At 42.0% G+C, this 24,830-nt stretch overlaps 2 protein-coding genes across 3 annotated transcripts in view; both read right to left on the bottom strand.

The window, feature by feature from the left end:
• The window catches only part of Cenpi (centromere protein I), a 57,759-nt gene extending 51,192 nt beyond the window's left edge, over positions 1–6,567 (bottom strand). Inside the window, exons 1-5 of one of the 2 annotated variants that reach the window (XM_052170957.1) lie at positions 6,476–6,567; positions 5,860–5,984; positions 5,092–5,177; positions 4,369–4,597; positions 2,407–2,544 (exon numbers count right to left, since the gene is read on the bottom strand). In XM_052170957.1, coding sequence (XP_052026917.1) covers positions 2,407–2,544; positions 4,369–4,597; positions 5,092–5,133 — 409 coding nt within the window. In that variant the 5' untranslated portion in view covers positions 5,134–5,177; positions 5,860–5,984; positions 6,476–6,567. The remainder of the gene's footprint in view (positions 1–2,406; positions 2,545–4,368; positions 4,598–5,091; positions 5,178–5,859; positions 5,985–6,475) is intronic. The other variant, XM_052170959.1, reaches the window with a different exon arrangement.
• A 2,871-nt stretch (positions 6,568–9,438) lies between these two features.
• Tmem35a (transmembrane protein 35A) lies at positions 9,439–21,660 on the bottom strand. Its single transcript, XM_052171834.1, has 2 exons — positions 21,541–21,660; positions 9,439–9,889 (listed from the first exon to the last, which is right to left on the bottom strand). Exons 1-2 carry the CDS (start codon positions 21,658–21,660, stop codon positions 9,506–9,508), a joined length of 504 nt encoding a protein of 167 aa, XP_052027794.1. The 3' UTR covers positions 9,439–9,505.
• Positions 21,661–24,830: the final 3,170 nt, after the last annotated feature.

Here is a 24,830-nt window from a genome sequence, read left to right as displayed (position 1 = left end):
GGTGGTGTATGCCTTTTTCTTAGCACTTAGGAGGCAGACCCAAGCAGATGTCTCTGAGTACAAGGCCAGCCCTGTCTATATAGCATCAAGCTACAATCTGAGACTCTGCCTCAAAAATAAATAAATAAATAAACAAACAAATAAAACAAAAGCCAGAGATCATTCTCTTTCCTTTTTGTTTTTTTTAAAGATAGTTTTATTATGTGGTCTACCCTGATCTTGAAGTCAAAGCAATCCTCGGCCTCAGTTTCTCTAGTGTTGAGATTTACCTATGCACACTACTACACTGACTTAGCTCAGAGATTACAAATTTCCAGAACCTGAAACATTTTACAACACCTCAATATCAGCCATACATTAGGAAAAGTTTCCTACCCTTAATTTATGGTTGGATATCAGATATTTACATATCAAAAGGGTAAAAAATTTAGAAGCCTTTCCATTCTACATAAACTTTTAAAGGGAGACACAAATGTAAAATTGATCTTAGCAGAAAGCAATGAATCACAAATTTCTGAAAAGGCATGAGAAAAAGTATCTGAAACCATGACCTTCAAGGACAGAAATCCATTATGTCTAGTTTAACTATCTAGAAACACATAGAACCAACCAGGAAAAGAACAGAAGTAAAATACTTGAAAGTATGTTATCTTTAAAGTGAAAGCACATATAACCACACTCACGTCCACTTCTGTAAACAGAATGGAAGGTTATACATTAATATGCAAAGACAAGAAAACAGTCTGTATTGAAGCGTAGGTGTGATAGCTGTACCATTAGTGAAAACTGTGGAATGTAGGCATAGACACTACAATGAGTCAGGAGATTCGATTTTCCTGATTCTAGCTTTAACATTGTCTCTTTAACCAGTCTGGGCCTGTTTTCACATCTTTATTTTATCTTCTACATTTATATTTGTGTGTGTGTGTGTGTCCCTATACTGTGTCATATTCATGGAGGTCAGAGGACTACTAGTGGAAGAGTGGGAACTGGTCCTCTCGGTCCACCACGTGGGTCCCAAGGACTGAACTCAAGTCTCAGGCTTGCACTGAGGCATGATGAGCCAGCTTGTTGGCCTATGCACACTAAAGTGAAGATGAGCTATCCTGAATGTGAGTCCAGGTGAGAGAGAGCTAAAAGTAAAAAGACACTGATCAGGCGGTATTTCTTAGTCTCTCTCCTACCTCTCACCTGACCAATGAACTTAGGACAAGAAACGGGGAAGAAAAGCATTTTGACTGCCAGGGTCAGAGATACTGAAATGAAGACAGTATAAATAGAACCTTGTCAGATAAATAGAAATCTAAAGCAATGAAACAGACTAAGGGATCTTTTAAAGACCCTTTTTGGGAAGACTATTTAACTTATGGTTCTGAAAAAAAATGCATTTTCCTTATAAAGAGGTGATAACTGGTCACTTTCAGCAATATGCACACAGATGCTCTTGGCCCACGAAGCAGTCTAAACACAGACAATCCCACATTGTCATCTTCCTAGACTGATCTTACAGAAAGAATAGGGCAACTGATTTCAACTTAATCCAAAATATCTTAAAGCCTTGGGGCTCAGAAGGAAAACTTGATACTCTAGCAGAGGATATTGGTTTGCTTCCTAAGACCCACATGGTGGCTCACAAGCACCAGCAGCAGCGCACTCCACACACTCTTCTGATGTCCAAAGACACCAGACACACACAAGGCTTACATACGTGTATGCAAACAAAAACACTTATACACATAAAACAAAATAAATAAATCTTTATAAAAAAGCCTAGCTGTGGTAGTGCACATCTGTATTCCCAGTACTTGGGAGGCAGAGGCAAAAGGATGAAAGCAAATCCAAGACCAGCCTAGTCTCCTTAGCAAACTCTAAGTGAACTACAGTTACCTCATTGTGTCTCCGCTTGTGTACATGCTTCTTGTGTGTTTTGTTGGCCTGTTTAGTTTGTTCTATTCTAGTTTGCTTATTTGCCTGTTTTCTTTTTTCTTTTTTTTTGTTTTTTTTTTGGGGGGGTGGTTTTTTCAAGAAAGGGTTTTTCTGTATAGCCCTGGCTGTCCTGGAACTCACTCTGTAGACCAGGCTGACCTCGAACTCAGAAATCCGCCTGCCTCTGCCTCTCAAGTGCTGGGATTAAAGGTGTGCGCCACCACTGCCCAGCTTATTTATTTTTTCTAAAGAGAGAGAAAAAACAAGCATGGAGTGGGATGGAACAAGAGGTGGGGATGATCTGGGAGAATCTGATAAAGGAGAAACCATGAGCATAATATATTTTGTAAAAAAGCCTACTGTCAGGAAAAAAAAATACAGTACATTTCCTTTCAAAAGGAAAAAACAAAACAAAACCAACAAAACACAAACTGTGAGGAAAGGCATTTTAACAAGAAACTGATGACAAATGGAACATACCAAACTTGCCACTGAGTGCCACATTCAATAAAACATCAATTGCCTCTGGAGCTAAGCCATTGTTCAAAGCCACCTCTTCCACGATGTTCAAGTGTTTTTCCAAGACCGCATCTTTACTCCATGATGCTTTCTTAGGACCTGGAAAAAGAAAAAAATATTAAACAGTAAGACTTTGAAAATTCTTTCAGTGCTCCATCCTCAACAATTACAACTTTGTTAAAGGAACAGATTTATGTAATAAATGTTTTCCAAAGGGGGGAAAAAAACCTTTAAAACTGGGCAGTGGTGGCGCACACCTTTAATCCCAGCGCTCTGGGAGGCAGAGGCAGGTGGATTTCTGAGTTCTAGGCCAACCTGGTCTACTGAGTGAGTTCCAGGACAGCCAGGGCTACACAGAGAAACCCTGTCTCAAAAAGCCAGAAGGAAAAAAAAGCCTTGAGAGCCTTTATTACTCAATACTTTCATCATGGACTGACATCTCTAATGTGTGTGTGTGCGCGCGCGTGTACGTGTGTGTGTGTGTGTGTTGGTATAGGTATGTATATATATATATATATATATATATATATATGAAAGAGAGATTAATTTAACTTAAAACCTCTTTCAAATTAGAACAATTCCCAAACTCTGCAGTGCAAAAAATTACCTAGAAATCTATATTTGTGTATATAGGTGTGCATGTACCCACTCTTGTGCGCATGAGTGTGTGTGTGTGTGTGTGTGTGTGTGTGTGGCGGGGAGACAATGGTGATGCTGCTAACTCTCCACCTTTTTTGAGAGAAGGCTTCTCAACTGGGAGCTCCTCAATTCATCTAGATTTCTGGCCAGTAAACTATAAGAAATCTCTCATCTCTGCTGCCCTAGTAATTCCAGTATAAGCATATACACCATGCCAAGACTTTTACATGCACAGTCATCAACTGGACCATCTCCCCAGCCTCCTAGAAACCTTTCAAAAATCACAGTGACAGGTTCCATCCCACAGCAACAAAATCAGATGGCTAAGAGTAGATGGTAAACATTAGTCTGTTTGGTAGATTCTCAGGCAACCACAGTGTCTGTCAAGTATGCTGGAAAAACAGATTGTTTTCTTTATATTATATAGTTTATTTATATTATTTACCATTATATAGTAAATTCTCTATAAATGACTATTACATAAAAATTTGAATAAATGAAAACATGTTTCCTTTAAGAGCATCTTACAAGTGGACATAATGGTGCCTTGAATCCTACCATTTAGGAGAAAGACGCAAGTGGATCTCTGTGAGTCTGAGGCCAGCTGGTCTACATAGTAAGTTTCAGGCCAGCGAGGGCTATACAGTGAGACCCTGTCTCAAAAACAAAAAAAAAAAAACAAAAAAACAAAAAAAAAGTCTTAGCCAGGCAGTAGTGCAGTGGTGGCACACGCCTTTAATCCCAGCACTTGGGAGGCAGAGGCAGGCAGATTTCTGAGTTCGAGGTCAGCCTGGTCTACAGAGTGAGTTCCAGGACAGCCAGGGCTACACAGAGAAACACTGTCTGGAAAAACTAAAAGGCAAGGAAAGGAAAAAGATGAGAATTATTTTCAGGCAGGTTTCCACTATATAGCCCAATGTAGCCTTAAGTTATATTCTTCTAACCTAAGCCAGCAATTTCAGTGTTTGGAATTATAGGTGTATCTGCCACTACATGCAGCAATTACAACTGAAATATTTTTTAGAGAAAAACGGGACTTTGGGGGCTGGGGTTGTAGCTGAGTTGCTAGAGTTCTGGGCTCTAGCATAAAGTAGACATAGTCAATGCACACCTGGAATCTCAGCCAGCAAGAGTGAGGAATAGGCAGATTGGGAGCTGCAGGCAACCCTCAGCTACAAAGTGAATTCAAAGCCAGCCTGGGGTACAGAGACTCAGCTGCAATTTAAAAAAGTAAATAAAAACAATACAAAACAAAACCCCTGCACGGTCACAAGCTGCCTTTACCTTTCTGGAAGTATCCTAGTGCAATCTGTAGAGCATCTTCAGTTTGATCATCAGCATGTTTGGAATCTTCTACTGAACTTTCTTTCAAGACATTCTTGGAATTGTCTGAATTGTCTTTTACCTTCCAGTCTAAGAGGCTGGTCTGACGACTATTACTGCTTTGAGAAAGTCTGTTTTGTAGCTGGGAGGATCTAGTAAGCCTTGGAGTTGTCATCACTGTCTTCACGTTCTAGACAGAAACAAGTGCCATGTTACTATTAATCAGCTAGAGACATGACCATATTTGCTGGAATTCCCATATGCAACAGGTATTCAGTGATGAAGAATTCAGGAGCCATAACCCGTAGGCTAGCTTTTGTTTTGTTTTGTTTTGTTTTGTTTTAGAAAGCCCTTGACCCAAACAGAAACAAATCTATTTACTTGCCACTGTAAAATATTATCAGCTAAACTTCGATTTTAAAATGGCTTTATCATATAAGTACAAAACCATTCTAGTTCATGATTGCTATATTTTTCGACACCTCCTCCTCCTTTTTCTCTCTACCCCTCCTTGATTTTGCCTTCACTCTTTATACTCCTTTTGTTTCAGTACTATGTTAAAATCACCACAGTTTAAAAAGCTAACTAGTACCAAGGGTAGCAATGTTATCCATTCATTATTTCAAACAGTTAATAAATTTAATTACTGTATATCATCTTTATGCCAAACACAAATCTAGTTACCAGGGCTACAAAAAAATAAAACATCATGGCACCCAAATTCATGAACACTCCACTGGAACATGAAGGTGATAAGCCAATGAATCAACCTGTGAAATGACAGAAACAGGGTAGAGTAGGTATTCAGATAAAGTCTCTTGTGGTGTTTGAATGAGCAAACCCCCATAGGCCCATATATTTGACTACTTGGTCCCCAATTAGTGGAACTATTTAGGAAGGATTAGGAGGTATGGCCTTGTTGGAAGAGGCCCATTTAGCTCTCTGCCTAGTGTATGTGGCTCAGATATACTAAGCTCTCAGCTACTGTTCCAGTGCCACGCCTACCTGCCCACCACCGATGGGTCATGGCCTCTACTACTCTCTGGAATAGTAAACCTCAAATCAAATGCTTTCTTTTATAAGTTGCCAATAGGAAAGTAAATAAAACACCTCTGTCAAGTGACATTTAAGCGAAATCTAAGTGCCATGGAGGAGTGTACCATATGAACACAGGGCAGAAGAGTATTTTATGACAAGGAAAAGGAAAGCTAAGATCATTCAGGCAAGAAAGAACTTTGTGTGTTAAAAAAAAACACATCAACACCGGTGTGGACAGAGTAGAGTGGAAGAAGGGGAAGCTAGAGATGAAGTCAGAGAGGTAGGCAGGGATGTCATATTGGGTCTTGTAAGCAAAGAGTAGTGACTCTGACTTTTCACTGTTACAGGAAGCCACAGGAGAGAGAAGACTTAAGACCCAGAACACTAGAGTCCAGAAGTGTCAAGAAAACTTACCAGGCTTTGGCAAAGAAAGCAGATGACCAGCCTACAGTAGGCCTAGGCTGTGTTAAAGTGTAAAAAAGATCCTCATTTAGAGGCAGACTTGATGCTTGATTCAGCAGTATATGCACTCGGGCAGCCTATTTGTTAAAAAGGGAAAACAAAACAACAACAACCAATTAGACATAGGAATGATGGAAACCAAGAATGACCAATAAGGAACCAACACTGACTTCTCAGGTTTTAGCTTCAAATGGAAAAAAAAAAATCTATGGGGACAGATGTAACGACATTAATCTCTTCATCCTAGAACAGCAAGAGAACAAGTAAATTCAAATGTGAGGGACAAGAGGTCCCAAGACAGAAGCGTCCTATAGAGGAGGGGCCAGGGAGCTGACTATAACCCCATTGGACGAACTGTTCGGGCATCTCTTGTGGGTCACTTCACAAATCTCCTCCCCTCCCCACCCAACCGTGAAAATGGCAAACCACTCCCGACTAGGCCAATTCCTGGGACCACAGACGAAAATCCGATCCCAGATAGCCTTTTCAGGTTTAGTCATACCCCCGCGAGTCACAGGATTCTAGATCTCTGAGCCTCCACCCGAACCCCAGCCGCTTGGCAACTCACCTAGAGAACCTCTGCGACCTGACAGCCTCGGAACTCAAAAGCCGCCTCCGAGATTCAAAGGCGCGGGCCCGGCCCCGCGCATGCGCCTTTAGGAGACCGCAGCGGCTTTGGAGTTAGTTCAGCCAAAAGCTAATTGGCCCAAGTGTCGCTCTAGGGCGGGAGGTGGCGCGCCCGCGCGCGGAAAGTGACGCGGCTCGATGACGCAGACGACTGGCCCCACCCACATAGGTCTGTGGCACGCCCCTGCCGGCAGTTGCTCCTGGAGTAACTTGGTCAGTGGTGGTCTGTATGTATTGAAAGGGCTTGCATGAGTGAAACAGTGCGAAATGGCTAGAGTTTAATGCGGGCAAGTGCCCTGTTCATTTTGTCCGCATGGAGCCCCCCCTCCAAATGTCGGGGCTTTGAATCTGCAGAAAAAAAATGTGAAACTGAAGATTTGACAATAAAGGTGCATTTTTCCCTATGCTGCGTGGCTTAAAAAGTGTCACTTTCCTGTAGAGTTGGGACAGTGGGGCAGAGGAAACCACAAGATCTGCCTGATTTTGACAGATGATTGGTACAAGTAACTTAAACTCACTAAAAACATATTCTGGGTGAGAGATTAATATACCTGGAAGGATGTCAGCATGTAAAAAAAAAAACTCCTAACTTTAAAGAACTAACTGGTCTTAAACTACAAAACCAGCAACAAGAACTTAGACCAGGGTCTAACTTTAGACCCTAATTTAATATATATTAAACTAGGAGTAAAACCCAGAGTGGTGTCTGGAGCCTGTTACCCCAGCACACAGGAGACATGAAGGAGAGGGATCACTGAGGGTTCCAGGACTTCCTAAAGACAGTGTGACCCTTGTCTTTAAAAGGAGAAAAATGCCTAAGAATAAGAGATTAAATTTAGTGCCTCTCAGCAACTTGAGAGCATAATATTATTATGAACCTTATGCAAAATTATAAAAGAAAAAAATTTGTCATGTCAGATAAGCATAATCAAGGATTCATTTGAAGTGTCTGAGACAGACTACAGCAGAAATGACTAACACTTCGAACATGGCTTTTAGGGTAGTTTGACAAACTCATTTACTCATGCATAAAAATTGAGACTGTCCTTTTTTTCCTGATAGCTGCTCTTTAGTAAAATTGAAATTTTTATTGAGCCATTTTTCATGCTTTTAATGATTTAATAGACTCAAAGAAGTGTAAACTGAACAGGATTGAAGGCTTCGCCCTCCTTTTCACAGAAGAAATGGTACCCTAAGTGACAAAATAGCTTACTTAGCATGACAAATTTGTGGCAGTACAACTTGTCACTTTACAGACACACTGTGGTAAGAGACAATGTTTCATATTTATTTAATGAACCCTTGGGGTTTTTTTCTGAAGTAATTTTTCATCTTTTCCTTTGACTCTCAATAAAATCCTTCCTGAACCTGGAGATGGTATTAGGCTCCTGACTGTAAGGCTTTCCCATGTTAACATCAAAAAAAAAAAAACACATGAAGGACCTTAAAAGGATGAGCAAGTTAGTAGCCTCATATGTATACTGAAATTAATACACCCCTGTTCTCTTCTTCATCTAGACGTTTGTTTGTTTGTAAGCCAGAAACTAGATGTGGCGACACATGCCTTTAATCCAGCAATAAGAAGGCAGAGGCAAGTGGATTTCTCCGAGTACCAAACTAGCTCATGAGACCTAGTTTCAGAGGGAGAAGGGGCAAGAGAATCTCTACTTTGAGGACAATTTAGGATACTGAGTAAGGCCCTGTCTTAAAACAAATAACAACACAAAACCTCAAGAACTTCACACAGATGGAAGAATCTGAGTCCCTTCATTACAGGAACCTTTCTTTCCAGCTTTGCAGTCCATATCCACACCATGTCCTCCAAATTTCAAAAATCTTTATTTTGAAAGAATGAGCAAAAGAAGACAAGTGTCAATTACCAAGAACAATGGCACTGAAGAAATACAGTAAGCACTCTCCCCACACACAAACCCTCCCCCTTCCCCATCCTAGGTACAACAATATTAACACCATCAAAGCACATTTAACAAAGAGAAACAGCAGTATGTAACTACAGAAGCAAATTTCCATATTGGTCAATCCTACTAACCCATGTCAAACGTCCTTCCCCCAGCTAAACTCCACTCTCTGGAATGCTGAAGGGATGTAAAGTAGACATTTCTAGGGGGTGCTTTGGACTTTGTTACTGTTAGCAAAGATTGGTGGGGAATCAATAGGAGTAGAGAACTCTTCCTACAGATAAACACTGGATATAGATTCTCCATCCAATTGCAGGTTTCGGAAAACTACTAGGGCTGGAGATTGAAACTTGTACCAGGACAAATCCCTGGTCCCTGCGTAGAAACAGAGGGAAAGCTTCAGATCCTGGGTGGCTACTGAGTATGGTAAAGTGGGGCAGTTTTGTACTTAAAACAAAAGTTGACAGTGTCTAGTAAAAGGTTACTAAGGAGCTCAGTAGCTTGGGCTCAGACAAAGGCAAGGTGACCACCCCCACCCCACTGCATTGCTTGAAGGATCAAACTAGGTCATTTGTTTTCCATCAGGAAACAACTCTCTTTATGGGACTGTTTTTCATTCTGTCTTCACTGGAATCAGTTTATAAAGGGAAGGATACTTGTGCAGGATTAGTTCAAGATCAGAGCCTCCTCTACAAGTACTTGTATACCCACACACATGGCAGTTAAATACATTGCCCCACACATAATCTCACAATCACATGCTTGCTGGAGTCCCTCTCACAGTTACACCTCAATAGTAGCCATATACATGTACATGCAGCAAGATGTGAGTGTTGCTCCAGAGAAATTACAGGTGGTGCACAAATGTCAATGTGGAGAGGTCATTTTAGGGTATAGATGTACACAATCAATTAACTTACAGATTGTATTTTTCTCTTTACTCCCAAGATAAACAAAGGAAAACACACACACATACACACACACACACTGATGTCATCTTGGGTGTCAAGGAAGCAACTTCCTAGAAGGTCCATTCTTTGTACTCCCAATTTTTATGACACCTTCACTTTGCCCTGTGGGGCCTTCTCATATAAGGATGGCTGCTCCTCTGCACTCTCAGGCAAGGCCTTCTTCTCAGAAGATCTGTCTTCAGGCTTTCGAGCAATCAACAGGCGGCAGGTGAGCAGGATTCCAAACACCAGAGCATGGGCGTAGCGTTTGAGAGGATCACCGACCAGCTGGTGGAAGAAAAGCACAGCCAACACCAGCAAGAGCAGGAAGAAGTTGGCCACATCTTTGGGACGACCGGGTACCAGGGTCATGACAATGCCACAGGCCACTTCAAGAGCACCAATGCTTTTCCGAAGGACAATGGAATTGATGCCCATTTTCTTCAGCAGAGGAAGGGCTCGAACATAGCTCTTGTAAGCACGTTTCTAGAGTAGGGATATCATAAGGAAATCAATGCATTAACCACATGTTCAACATTAGAGTAAAGAACATACCAGCAAGGGTCTTTTCCCTAGCATCATCTTTAGAAGAAACCAATCAAACCACAAAGGCCCTCAGCCGACCCAGACCTGCTAGCACCTTGACCTTGAATTGAGCCTCCTGACCTGTAAAAAATCAAATGTGTGTTGTTCACAAACTACTAATCTGTAACATTTTGTTATGGCAAATCTGAATGGACTAAGAGAGGCACCAAAAGTAATGATGCAGCAAATCTGCTTTTGTAGTACTTTATAAGTTGCTGCTTGAGGCGAGAGAGATGATGGCTCAGAGGTTAAGAGGTTAAGAGCACTGACTGCTCTTCTAGAGGTCCTGAGTTCAATTCCTAGCAACCACATGGTGGCTCACAGCCATCTGTAATGAGATCTGACGCCCTCTTCTGGAGTGTCTGAAGACAGCGACAGTGTACTCATAGTATATTATAAAATAAATAAAATATTTTTTAAAAAAAGTTGCTGCCTGTAAAGCACTAGAAATTAAAGGAAATCCACTGAACCGACTAAACTGTCCATGTAATCCATATCCACACTTTCTAGTTACTGCTTTTTCCAAATGACAAAGGCAAAAGACAAAGAATGGGAACACCTCACTATTTTGAACTCCCTTTATGGGAATGTAAGGTAGGTATTTTTAAAAGCAGAGTTGGAGTATATTTTTGTAGAATCTGCCGAACATTCTGATGTTTTTTTTTTTTTTTTAATTTGGGCTACAGTTGACAGCACTTGCCTAGCATGCATGATGCCTTGGGTTCAATCCTCAGGCTGCATACATCAGGCATGTTGGCACTTGCCTGTAAGCCCAGAGCATGTGAAAAAATGTTACTCATTGCTCTTTCTTCCTCTTCTCATCTTTGGTTAGAGCAGGAGAACCAGACATTGAAGGTCATCCTCAGATGTATAGAAAATTAGAGGCCAGCTTGCTCACTATACATGACAGTCTCGAAGAACAAACAGACCCTAGCTCTATTCAGTGATGCAGTATTTATTCTTTCTGTAGGCTAGACATTGTACTAAATATTCCAAATGCAAATATGAATCTGTCAAAGGGCCTTACCTTCTTGAAGCTGGAAGTTTAAAAGGGAAAGGGTATTACTGAACTGTGTGAATGGGATAAAGTGTTGAATGTTGCATAAAATAATGTAGCGGTTATAGCTGGGACACATCCTCAGATCTCAGATGGTGGCAGCGAGAGTGCAATCTTAAAAGAAAAGCTGGTGTTTACAAGAACAACAAGGGCTTGGCAAACAGAAGACACTGGAAGAGAGGAAAGGCCCCGAAGCAGAAAGCGCGTAAATGTATTGCAAACACTACTTCACTTTATCATGAAGAAGGAAGAAAAGACAAAATAGACGCAAAACATACACACTGCATCGTGGAAAATGTTATTGTGCTATTGAGCTTTGGACTTTGGCCTATATTCAGTGGAAGCAAAATAATTTGATTTTAAGGAATGTCTTATTGGAAACCATGGGGATGTATTGAACTTGCCAAGAAGGAGATCAGATGAGATGCCTAGACTAGCAATAACACACACACACACACACACACACACACACACACACACACGAACACACACACACAAACACACACAAACACACACACACACACACACACACACGAACACACACAAACATACACAAACACACACACACAAGAACACACACACAAACACACACAAACATACACAAACACACACACACAAACACACACACACACAAACACACACAAACATACACAAACTCCAAACAAATAAATATAAAATCAATTCTAGGGCTAGAGGTATAGCTCAGTTGGTAGAGTGCTATCCTAGTATGCAGGAGAATGAATTGAGAATGTTAAGTCATACCTGCAATCCTAGCTTGGAAGGAAGAAACAGGAGGATCTGAAGGTCAAAGTCATCTTCAACTACATAGTAAGTTTGAGGCCAGACTGGGATTCTGAGACTCTTTCGAGAAGGAGGAGGAGGAGGAGAAGGAGGACGAGGAAGAGGAAGAAGATTCTACACGTCACAAATAAGGGAAAATCGGTGAATCTGTCTTTATGTATCTGATTTATTTAACTTAATATGATCTCCAGTTGCATCCATTTTCCAGGAAATGACATAATGTCATTCTCCTTTATGGATCAATAAAACTCTGACTATAAGAAGAAACTAGCGGGGAATAGAGAGAAGGCTCAGCAGTTAAGAATATGTACTACTCTTTCAGAAGAAGTTCAATTGTCTTTCTCTTCCTCCCTCCCTCCCTCCTCTCTCTCTCTCTCTCTCTCTCCCTCCCTCCCTCCCTCCCTCCTTCCCTCTCTCTCCCTCTCTCTCTCTCTCACACACACACACACAGACACACACACACACACACACAGAGACACACACACACACACACTTTTTTTTTTTGAAACACGGTTTCTCTGTGTAGCCCTGGCTGTCCTGGAACTCACTCTATAGACCAGGCTGGCCTCAAACTCAGAAATCCACCTGCCTCTGCCTCACAAGTGCTGGGATTAAAGACGCGCACCACCACTGCCTGGCACCTGCCTGGCACACACAGAGTTATTAAAGACAACAGATGAACAACTACTAAACTCAATTCTCGATTTCTATAGATGAGGCATCAACCAGCTGCAGACTGAAGAAAGGTTATATCTCCTTCTCTATTAGAATTTTTCAGTATTCCTTACTACAGCATTTATGCTTGTTGGGTGCAGTAAGTAATCTAGATAGGAATATGTACATAAATAATGTAAATACTAGATCATTTTAAGGAAGACTTGGGCACCCAAAGATTTGAGTATCTCATGGAAATGGGAGGGCATATGTCCTGAAGCTATTCCCTATGAATACTGAGGCAAAGAATATAAAAACCAGGCAGAAAGCCAGTGTGATCTCTTAGCCGCCTCCAGCCCCTTAAGCAGTGTTCATACTCTCTAAGTTTAGGGGGAAATTTTGAGCTAATTCTCCTATTAGTGCACAGGTGAAGGCACCTCTATTTCATGGATTACTTACTTTGAGAAGTTCAAGTGTCCTCTATGGACACTTTAAAAAATTAATATCAGGTTTACTTTTTCAAATGCACAGGTTTAGAGTCAAATCTACTTGGCTTCAAACCCCAGCTCTGCTAGCTTTCCAATCTGATATCCATGAGAAAATTATTTGATCTCTCTAGATCTTATCTTCAGAAACAGGGTTGAGGACTAACTAAGCCAAAGAAAGTAAAACTGCTCACCATATGTACAAAATATAAGCGGATACTCAAAGCCCAGATCACAACAATATCCATGATGAACAAACTATCAAAGTTTAAAATATAGGCAGGCTTTAGCTCTCATTTGCACAGCCTGGCCACACCTAACTCTTTCTAGGCCTATGCCTATCAGAGACTGTATTTAAATTTAAATTTTCACTTCCATTCTTGGCCATACCCTGCTCCTGAGCATGTGAAAAAATGTTACTCATGGTTCTTTCTTCCTTGTCTCAAGTTAGGTTAGAGCAAGATTTTGGGGTTGTTTGTTTGTGTTTGTTTTGGTTTTTACAGTGAAATTGTGTGTGGGTGTGTGTGGGTGTGTGTGTGTCTGAGAGAAAGAGACAGAGAGAGGGGAAAGACAGAGGGAGGAAGGGAGAGAAGGAGGGAGGGAGGAAGAGAGGGAGGGAGAGAGAAAAAGAGAGGGAGGGAGGGAGAGAGAGGGAGAGGGAGGGATGGAAGAAGGGGAGAGAAAGGGAGGGAGGGAGACGGAGGGAGGGGGAGAGGGAGGTAGGGAGGGGGAAAGGGAAGTAGGGAGGGGAGAGGGTGGGAGGGAGGGGGAGAGGGTAGGAGGGAGGGGGAGAGGGAGAGAGAGAATTGGAGAATTGCCAGGCACACTAAACTCTAGGCTTAAGGAATCTAGAGCCACATAGGGCAGAATTTAGCTGCTGAAAAGCCTCTCCAGTCAACCTGCATGCACACCACCTTCCTCTTTATCCTGGTGATGGAAACAGGGATGTTAGGGAGGGACTTCTAGACCCAAGGTGGCTTCTTTAGCATTTATGAGGAACATGTTCTCTCCATTTCTTTTCTAGATGATTTCAGGTAGTCCCGAGCGACCATATGAGGCCTCAATATGTATCTAAGGATGGTCTTGTACTCCTGATCCTCCTGTCTTGGCATACAGAATCCTGAGGTTACAGGCTTGTGCTTGTATAAGAAAGACCTCTGTGTGTGTGTGTGTCTTTGTCTCTGTCTCTCTGGTTCCCTGTAACCAGGCTGGTCTCAATAAGTAGCTGAGGACGCCTTTGAACTCCCAAGCCTTGCACTTGTACCTCCTTAGAGCTAAGATTACTGAAGTGAGTCACAAAGCCCACCTTGTTCACTTTCAGAAGGACCATTTCTAATTTACATCACAAAGTTTTCCAAAGAAAAATTCCTAAATACTTAAGTTACCCCTTCTGAGGGATGTACAAAGGGAACAAAGTAAGTTTCTTGGAGATCCTACAGTCTCTTCAGGTCCCAGAACTTCCAGATACGCACTGGATAGCTTCTCCAGATTCCCCCACCCTCCCCAGTGTCAATCACTTAACATTCAAGAATAGGATCTTAGCAGGGCAGTGGTGGCGCACACCTTTAATCCAGCACTTGGGAGACAGAGGCAGTCAGATCTCTATAAATTCAAGGCCAGCCTACTCTCAATAAAATGAAACAAACAAAAAACAAAAGAATAGATTATCTATGATTTTGTGAAATCTGTCAGCAGGCATCCTCCTGTCCCCATAACCATACCCAGAAGAAACCTGATTTTCAGCACTGAGAAACCAACCCAAGGCCTCATACATGCAACTTGGTAAATGCTCCACCAGTGAACTCTTATTGTTTCTTTCTTTCTTTCTTTCTTTCTTTCTTTCTTTCTTTCTTTCTTTCTTTCTTTCTTTCTTTCTTTCTTTCTTTCTTTCTTTCTTCTTTCTCAAGAGAAATCTGAATGTGGGCAAGGCAATTCATCAAATCTTTAGTTCTAAGCTGAGCAGACACACATAGGAGTTATTGCCCAGGACTCCAATGGAAGACTGTATGATTTATTAGAGCTGGCATGAATACTGACATTATAGGGAGCCTTGCATTCTTTCTGTTGTGGTGAAGACAGACTTCAAAAGACTCCTACTATTGACAGCTCCTTTCTTACTGTGTGCTGCAGGCCACCTCATTTCTAACAAATGAATGGTCACATGTCTTGTATCTGTACTAACTGATCTCTAAAGACAATAATGGTAATAATGGCAGGTGTAAAGAAAGCTGCCTGACTCACTTTTCCCAAAAGCTATCACAATTCACTTTTTATGTCTGGTTATATTTTTCCTTCAAATGAAACAGATCCTGAAACCATAGTTTCCTTGAAGGGGCAAAGAAATAGGAAACAATATGTTTTGTCAAATGCTCCAAATCTCTTCAAAGGCCATCAGGCAGCAATGTCCTTGGACCTGTATTTGTTTTGTTACCTAGATAAAATGACAGGTAGTGTAATGCCTGTTTCCCCTTTTATAAATTAGATGACTATCTGTATCTGTAGAGAGTTATGACTCTCTGTAGAGAGCCTTTTTAGGGTGCCACATGGCAGGAATCTGACTTTGGCCAAGGACAAGGAAACAGGCTTCAGGCCATGACAGGGAAGTAAGTTCAGCCAAGACTCTAACTTTAGGCTATAATAGGGAATAGTGGGTTAAGGCAGGAATTGTAATTTTAGGGTAAAACAAAAGAAGTAGGCTTCTGGCAAGATTTTGGGCTTGGACAAGGAAGTGGGCTCAGGTATTTTGGTCATCCTGACACTCCCTTGGAAACAAAGGTAATCTCGCAGGACTTTGCTCTTGCCTTGACTATTTTTGTGTTTATTGTCTTGCTTGTTCCTCATTGTAAAAGTGATTTGGGAAAATTAAACCTGCCTTCAATACAAGAATTGACTGAGGCCATGCTGCAGTTTTGTCTAATTGTCTCTTTCTTTTCAGTCCTCGATCCAACACACACCATTGCTTTAAATGAAAGTAACACACACACACACACACACACACACACTTTATGCAAACCACACAATGAGAAATCTTTACTTTTGGAAGCCACAGAATCCAGTTTAATGTTATTGATGAGTCAAGCAGGTCCATTCTTTTGCTATGAAAACATATGATTCAGAAAAAGGAGTTAAAAAAAAAACCCACATCGGACTGTTCTTTACTCATCCCCCCTTTTCTCTTTTCACTTATTCTTCATAACACGCCAGGCCTATGATCTCACATTAGTGACATTAAACTTGAACAGCTAGCTCAAGAATGTCAAATAATAATCACAATAATAATCGACCTAAGTCAGCTAACAAGACAAAACAGGAATAGAGGGTAAGTAGTTTGATCCTCTTTAGTTCACGTATGCCAGCTAGTTGAAAGAAAAAAAAGAGCTAATAGTCTATATAATAGACATAAAGTAAAGAAAACAGATACAATTACTTTATATTGTTAGAAATCAGGACAATAAAATTGCCCTTGGGAGGGTAGTAACTGAGTGCTGGTTGTCAGCTAATGAGTACCTACTTACATGGGAATATTCTGAACTTTTCTGAGACTGTACAGTTATGCAGTGTGTGTGTGTGTGTGTGTGTGTGTGTGTGTGTTATACTCCAATACAATTTACAGGAGAATTACACAAATGTGGAAGAGTGTGTGTGTGTGTGTGTGTGTGTGTGTGTGTGTGTGTGTTATACTCCAATACAATTTACAGGAGAATTACACAAATGTGGAAGAGTGTACTGACAAAAATATATTTTGCCTAAAAGTCTCAGCCTAGTTACTATCTTAGACCACATAAAACCTACACAAGCTGCAAATTTGCTGACTCACATATGATTTTCATGAATTTTTGTAGGAAAAAAAGCCACCCGTGAATCATAGAGCATTATCTGAATGCAACAAAAAGCCCATCATGTTTAATTGCTAACTATTCACATGAATGATAAGTACCTTTTCAGTGATGCCACTTGCTATTGTCATTAATGTCTCCCTAAAGAGGACTCTAACAAACCTGATCCTATTAAGCAAAGGGGATCCTGTCTACAATAGCTTCTTAGAACAAGTGAATCTGTCCTTTACTGTTAAGTCAAAACCACTTAGAAACAAAGTCAGTTGTTGGCTGACTGAGAGTCTACAAGATCCCAGTCGCAGCTTCGATGTGATGTGTATGGTTCAGCTTGTGTGGCTGTGTGAACCAAACAAGTCACATCACATCTCAGGGTCTATTTTCTCTCTAAGGGAATAGATATACTGCACCACCTCCAAGAAGTCTAAGCATCAGTGAATTACTACCCTATTACCTAGTTGGAAAGCAATTAATGGCACTGATTGGAAGCATAAAAGATTGCCCATGGACATTAAATAAGCTGCACAGACATGTTGGGAATGTCTCACTAGGGTTGAACAAACAGGGGAGCATTTAACTAACTACAGATAACAAAATTAATAGAATCAACAAATCTTTTCTATGAGGGGATGGAAAGAATTAGAGACTTGCCCCATGGTCCCCCAAGGTCCAAGTCCTTTAGTTTCTTCATGACAGGATTTTGGTGTTTTCTTATTGATACATATGTGGTCTCCTGGATAGAACCACCACTACAGAAAGCTGAATACAAATTGCATGCAAGTTATTCATCCATATACTCCCAGCCGCTGCACAGGAAACTGCTTAGCAGCATCTGTAAACATTGTCTCCCAATTCAAGTGAACTAATGAGGCATTCAGTCAAGGGAGTCTCCGATCACACAGGAGTCACTTGGGATATAGAAGACTGTATAATAACACTTCCTTAATCTGGGGGAGGTATGAGACAACACATACCAAATGGGTTATTCAGAGATGCATATGCTAATTCTGTAGAAGAGTCACTGTGCATTACACAGCAGCAAGTGGATTCTTCAATATCTGATTGCATAAAGGTCTGCTCACAAGGGCACATGAAAGTACATTTTGTTCTCCACACTTGATTCTAGCCCCTTAAATGACTATTCAAATTAGTTTGAAAACCACTGCATAAAATAGAATCAATTATCACCATCATCTCACCCAACGCTTTCCTTGAACACCTACTGTAGCAAACACTGTAGCAGAAATTATAAAAATGCTGTCTCAGTTAATGTTTACAACCCTTTAAGGTAGAAATTCTTATTTCCGTGTTACAAATAAGGAAACTGAGATGCCAAGAGTGCCAGAATTCTAACTGTGGCTTGTATAAATTCAAACCCAGCACTCTTTCTACTAATACTTCCTGTATTTTCCAGTAGAGCCAGGAGAAAAATTCATAGTATTTTGTTTGGTTTTTAGCACTTTCTCTAGTTATTCTTCATAGAGGGAATCATATCTAAGATAACATAATAGCTCTATCTCTTATTTATTAATTGCGATGGGGTCTCTCTATGTCTTGGAACTTACTATGTAGCCCAAGCTGGCTTCACAGAGATTCACTTGCCTCTGCTTCTTAAATGCTGGGATTTAAGATGTGTACCACAGGTCTAACATATAATGGCTTTAAAATAGAGATAAAAATAGGCAAAAATGCAAAAATAAACATTTGAAAAATTGGCTCAAAAATAAATCCTCAAACTATAGGTTGGGGAATTGAACTCATGCAAAAGTAAAAGGAAGAAGAATGTGCCAGGTATTTCAAAGAGTTGCTTGTAGGTTCTACCAACCAAAACAATTCAATGTCCTTTTATGCACATGGTTTCCAATCTCTTGTCTAACAATAGCTTTTCCTATGATTTTGGATAATTCCTTAAACCCAATGTTCTCCAATTATCCATTAGTAAAATGGAAAGGTCTAATAAGATGAATCTACATCACAGATATGTTCTAAATAAGTAATCTTAGAACTACCACCTTGAAGTCTTATGAGAAATACCACTGCAGCCAATATATGACTAACTCCACTAATGCAGAGAAATCACTCCAAAATGGGAAATAGAAAAGTCTAGATAATCATTCCATCTGTCCTAAATTTGTTGTTCTGAAGGACTATTGACCCCCTCTCAGAAACAAGAGATGGTTCATGAATTGCATAATCAAGAATAAACCAGAGAAGACTAAAGGATGATGATGAGGCGATGCTACAAATGACTCATTTGAGTCATTCATTTCATTCACCCATCCATCCCACGTGTGTGTGTGTGTGTGTGTGTGTGTGTTCTTTTTGGCTAATAGATAGAATTTTGGAGACTATACATGTAGTCTCCAAAAGCATATATATTACCTCAGGCTATGTACCTCAAGCTAACCTGAAACTTCTAAGTCTCCAGCCTTAGCATGCTGAGTGGTGTCCACAATATATATTAAGCACATTTTGTTTAAGAACTGAATACTGCCTCCCTTTCCTGTGGGCTCCAGATTAAAGGTGGGACAAGCCTGGGCACTATGCAGTGGGCCCTGTGTCAGGAAGCCATCACCAGCCACAACCTGACACTCAGTGTAGGAGGAGAGCCTGGAAAAGAGCAGTCTGGAAATCCTCTATAAGGTTCAAATCACTGTGGCATCTACCTTCCAGTGACATAATATTTGCACCCTTCCAAAAGCCCCATAGACAGAAACACGGAAACACACACACACACACACACACACACACACACACACTTGCTCCCTACTGTTCTATTAGAGTATACCAATTTAAATCTTTTTCTCTTTCTGCCAGGAGATCTTCAGGCTTGTTTTCTCTTGCTTTCATTCGGCTGCAATAGACAGCTCCACTCCCTAGGAAGAAGATCACTCTAAACCCATTTGTGCCTAGTACTCCTCATGAGCTCCTGCCAAGCTGCTAGGAAGCTTCCCGGTGGTGACTCCATCTTAGTTGAATTGCCTGCAGAGCGGAATACTGTACTTAGGGTGCAGCTTGGGGGTTCTTTAAAGCAGCCAGGCAAGGTTCAGAGTGCAGGAAGCTGTGATCCTAAAGAAAGGGAAGGCTTAAAATACCTCTGGTGCACACGCACAGAAGTATAAATACACGTACATGTGAAAAGTAAGGCAAGAGCACATTCCTGTATTTAACACAGAGCACTTAAACTAGTCCATGCAAGACAAAAGCATAATGGCATTTCTTCACCACCCCTTCCCTGTACTTCAACCTTTTCGAGCCCTTGGGTGGCTTCTGCTACCTCACCCTACCCCCTTCCCCAACGCAGGCAGCCTTGGCTACTTATTTTGACCTGCTTTCAATTCCATCTGTTCTAACATACTGGGAGGAGGGGAGATGAGAAGGAGAAGCATATTAGGATTTGCCACTGGGGCTAGACCTAAGCCACCCTCCCCCACCCCCAGAGTAATCCCGTGCTAAAGAAGAAGCAGACCGCTCAAGCCAGAGCTGTGTGCAAGTATTTTCTGAACATCTACAATCTGCCAGACTTCATCCTTTTGCAGCTCATGTTGAGGGGCCCTGGGAGGCTCTTCAGTGGGCTCTCGGAGCGCAACGAATTCCTGTCAGTGTCTGAGGCTATTCCTTTCTGCCTCAGCCCTAAAGGAGAGACCCTCTAGCCTCTTTTCTCTCTTTCTTCTGTTCCTCCCCTAAGCTCATTTCCATCTTGACCTTGAGAGCACAGTTTTATGTGCTTGCTCCCATTACTGGCACCCTGGCAAAGGCTTCTTGAAGTAGGTTCCCTACAACCCCCTACAACCCGGGCGGGGAATGGGCAAAGTGACAGGGGCGGAGGTGAGAGACCGAAAGTGCTGGAAACATCTCTTGCTATCTCCTAGTACTCCACTACATAGGACTTCATCGCACCCAACTGGAGAAGGTAGCCCAGCCCCCAATTTGCAGAGCTGTTTTGGCCAGTCACCTTCGGGCATTCCAACTCTGCAGAGAGGAAACCTGCAGAGGGCCCGGCTCTGGGCAGCCACCGGAGGCATGGTAGACTTGATAGATTTTATAGATTAGCCCCCACACAAGATAAAATAAAACACCCAGTTCTCTCTCCAGGGAAGGGGCAGAAGCAGAAAATTCCCAGTGACCTTTATTTGGGGCAAGACTGCTTTATCTTCAAGATCCAGATCATACCCCGGTGTCTAAAGGAATACTGTCAGCTCTGCACATGGGATGGTGAAGAATACCTAGTCAGTCCCTACAAACTGCTAGCTTTAGGAACCCGTCTCCCCACCCCACCCCCAGCTCTTCCTCTCTTTCCCCTTTGTTCCTCCCTAAAATAGATAAACTCTGGCTCTCTAAACTCTTAGCTTAGAGGGAAGGACTCCGACTTGTACACTGGTTGTGCCTGGGACTTTGGGTGTGTGCAGGGAAGAAGGACAGGCTCGCTGGTGACAGGTGCTACGCAGATCTCAGCCTCCGGCTTGACTTGAAATTGGGGGTCTTCACTGGGCAGCCCCTCCCCCAACTGGCATGCAGTGGCACCAAAACAGTTGCTCCCAGCATAACCCACAAAGAAATCACTCTCGGTCCAGCTGTTCCTTCCAAGCTGCAAAGTTGTTAGGGAGGAGGGTCCGGGGTTGGGGGAGAGGTTAAGGGAAAGGTACCAGAGCGGAGAAAGAAAGGAGAGATTGTTACAATCCCACAGTGGAGCGCTCCTTATAGCTCCTTTACATCACTCACCATCTCACTGTAGGCATCCTTGCTGAGCCTGGGGGTCAACTTGATGGTCCCCATGAAAACAAAGAAGAGTCCCAGGGCCACTGAGAGGGCCACGATAGTTATGGTTCGTGGGGATGCCATGGGGTCACCAAGGCAGGTCCCAACTAATCCCTCTGCTTTGCGCAGCCCAGCTGTCAAGGCGCAGGCAGTTAGCACAGGGAGAGCTAGAGGCACGCTGCGGAGGCAGCAGAGAGAATGACAAAGGGAGAGGAGGGAGCTAGAGAGAAAAATTGAGAGATCGAGATTCAACGACTCTCACTACAACAATCGCTGGGTCCTAATGCCCTACGCTTGCACCTCCCTGCGTAAAGGACCACGCCAAAGTTAAAAGAAGCCCTGAACTGAGAAACTTCCAATTCCTAAGTGCAAAGAAGGCAATGCATGCCTCGAGTTGGGCCCCAGGAATGACGAGTGTAAAAAGATGTCTTTTCTACTATTCCCCAGGCGCACTTTTAATCCCTCTCACCCCTACCCTTCCGTTATTCACTCCCCGTTTCAAACCCCATCTTTTCAAACCACCAGTCTTCCCGAAGTCATTGGTGTCTATGCTCAGGGAGAAAACTGCAAAGAAACCTGGTGGCTCAAGCCTGGAATCTCATTATTCTGATGACCAGAGCAGGAGGATGTGAATCCTGGACTAGCCTGGGCTACATAGTTAATTCAAGGCCACCCTGGACTACTTTCTAAAAGCCCTTCAGGAAAAAAAAAATCACACACACACACACTGGAGACCTAGCTCAGTTCCTAGAGTTCCTGCTATATTAACCTCCCCTTCTTTTTTCATTTTGATCCTGTCTCTTGATCAAAGATTTATCTTTCGATAGGTCCCACTGCCAGGTGGCATCCATTACCTACCCACTCACTGCCCCATCCTACCAGAGCCTCCCCTCTCCCCATATTCCAGTAACTCCTTCTCCTTTTCCTTATTATTCATTGGCATTCAAGCTTGACATGAGGTCACCTCCCCCATAAAGCCTTTCCTGATAGATGACCAGTTGGATAATACTTTTTTTCATCCTTAATGTTCTATTACAAAAACCAATTTTTATTGAATGGTTCATAGGGTCAAGAAACTGCTCTTGTATTAATTCACTTAGCATGTATAGCAATACTGTGAGCTAGATATGAATTCCCATTTGTGGATGGGAACATTGAGGCCAGGATTCAAATGACCACACAGTTGTCTAGATGTCAGGCTCAATTGGTTTTGTTAAACACATGAAGTCTTTGTTTATTCTGGAAAGGGGTAAAATGAGCACCAGAACCTCTAATAAGATTTGTTGCTCTATTGCTCAAAAGTGTCTTCAGAGGTCTCATACATTATGTAGTACATGGCCAGTGTAGAACCCACACTGAAAATGAATGGGGAGATGACACAGCAGAATTGTGAAAAGCCTTACAGACTGCACAAGAATGGTAAGTGGTCACAGGGTGCTATGTCTCTTTGTTATAGCAGAAGGACATTGGGCAAGCTGGGTGGTAACCACTCCAGGTTGAACCACATCTCACTCCAGAGAGACAAGCAGGGCTCCAGTGGCACGGCTCAGGCAGTGAGGTGGAAATCTTGAGTCTTGTAGTTTGCTTTCAGTTACTATGCAAAACATTGAGACAAGTCAAAAGTGACTTGGGAAGGACAGAATTTATTTCAGTTTATAGCCTATCATTGAGGGATGGCAAGGACTAAGGTAGGAGCCTACAGCCAGGAACTGAAACAGGGATCTTAGAGGAAAGCTCATTGCTAGCTGACTCCCCTGGCTTACTTGGCTACCTACCTTCATTGTACAACTCAGCAGTGGGCTGGGTCCTTCTTGATCAATTTACAATCAAGAAAAGGTTCTACATATGGACCCACAGGACAGTCTCCCTGAGACAGTACTTTAACCAAGGTTCCTTCTTTCCAAATGTGTCAAGTTGACATCCAAGAGTAGCTTTCATAAGTCTCTACTCTCACTATGACTTAAAGGTCTCTTTCCATCCTCGTCACCAATCCTTAATACTCCTCCCACCTAACCAATCCCTGCTGGGGTTCCTGGTTCCTGTCTCTAACTCCAGCAATCATCAAGAAGTTGACTTAAGAGGATTTCTGTGTTCAAAGACATCTTAAGCTACATAGTACATTTCAGACCTGCCTGGGCTATAGTATAAGACTCTGCCTCAAAAACAGACAAAAATGGATTTTGAAGAAGAGGAGGAGGAAGAGGAAGGAAGGGAGGGAGGAAGGAAGGAAAAAGAAAAAAAGAAAGAGTGAACATTAAAGAATCAGTACAAATTCCTTTCAAGGCATGTTCCCTATTCCCTATATCATCCCAGACATTACTCCTTTCCATCCATAGACATAATGGTTCCCTTACTCATTACTGTGGTATAATACTGGAGAAAATCAACTTAAGGTACTTGGATAACTATGAAGTAGCTGGTCACATTATGTCTAGAGTGAAGAAACAGAGATTGATGATGATGATGATGATGATGATGCCTCCAATGCATGGAATAGTTTCACATACTTCAGTTGTGTCTCCTGTCTTCAGTTAAAGCTTTCTGGGGGCTGCGCAGATAGATAGCTCAGTGGGTAAAATACTTGCTGTACATGCATGAAGACCTGAGTTCAGTTCCTGGGCACATATACAAAAGCCAAGCATGACAACACACACTTGTGACCCTATCATGATGTGAGGAGCACAGGAGGATGACGGGATAAGAAAAGCCAGGCTATTTGGAGCCAGGTACATCCTGAAGGGATTGCTGGTTGTCTGCTTAGGCAAAATGGTGAGTTCCAGATGCAGTACAGTAAAGACTATTTCAAAATATAAGGCAGAAACAACCACTGGGAAAGATATTCTGACATCATCCTCAAGCCTCCAATGTACCCACACAGGCACACATACCCCACACACACACAAAGAGAGAGAGAGAGAGAGAGAGAGAGAGAGAGAGAGAGAGAGAGAGAGAGAGAGAGAGAGAGAGAAAGTGAAAAGAGAAGATTAGAAACAGCCTAATAGGCACACCTAGAGGTGTGTTTCTATGGCGTTTCTAATTCCATACAAGTTGGTGATGAAGGCTAACCGTCACAACAGATACACTGAGCCCTCTGAAATAGATGCCCCATACTGATCAGCATCGTTTATATTCCAAGCTTGTCACCATAATCAATTCCATCAAGGAAAATTGAGCCCTCTGCCCTTTATGATGAGGCTCTTGGTGACTTTCTCTTGGTGTCTAAAAGACAAAAATCACTTGTCTGAAATAATCCA

Source organism: Apodemus sylvaticus, chromosome X, assembly GCF_947179515.1.
Source record: "Apodemus sylvaticus chromosome X, mApoSyl1.1, whole genome shotgun sequence".
NCBI classification, from domain to species: Eukaryota; Metazoa; Chordata; class Mammalia; order Rodentia; family Muridae; genus Apodemus; species Apodemus sylvaticus.
Note: the sequence above shows the minus strand (reverse complement) of the source record. Positions and strands in the feature narration are given on the sequence as shown.

Excerpts from the sequence above, each read along its gene's own strand:
- Tmem35a (XM_052171834.1), bottom strand. The coding sequence starts at position 21,660 with ATGGCATCCCCACGAACCATAACTATCGTGGCCCTCTCAGTGGCCCTG. Across the intron at positions 9,890-21,540 it reads AGGATGCCTACAGTGAGATG|AAACGTGCTTACAAGAGCTA; the intron begins GTGAGTGATGTA and ends TCCCTACTCTAG.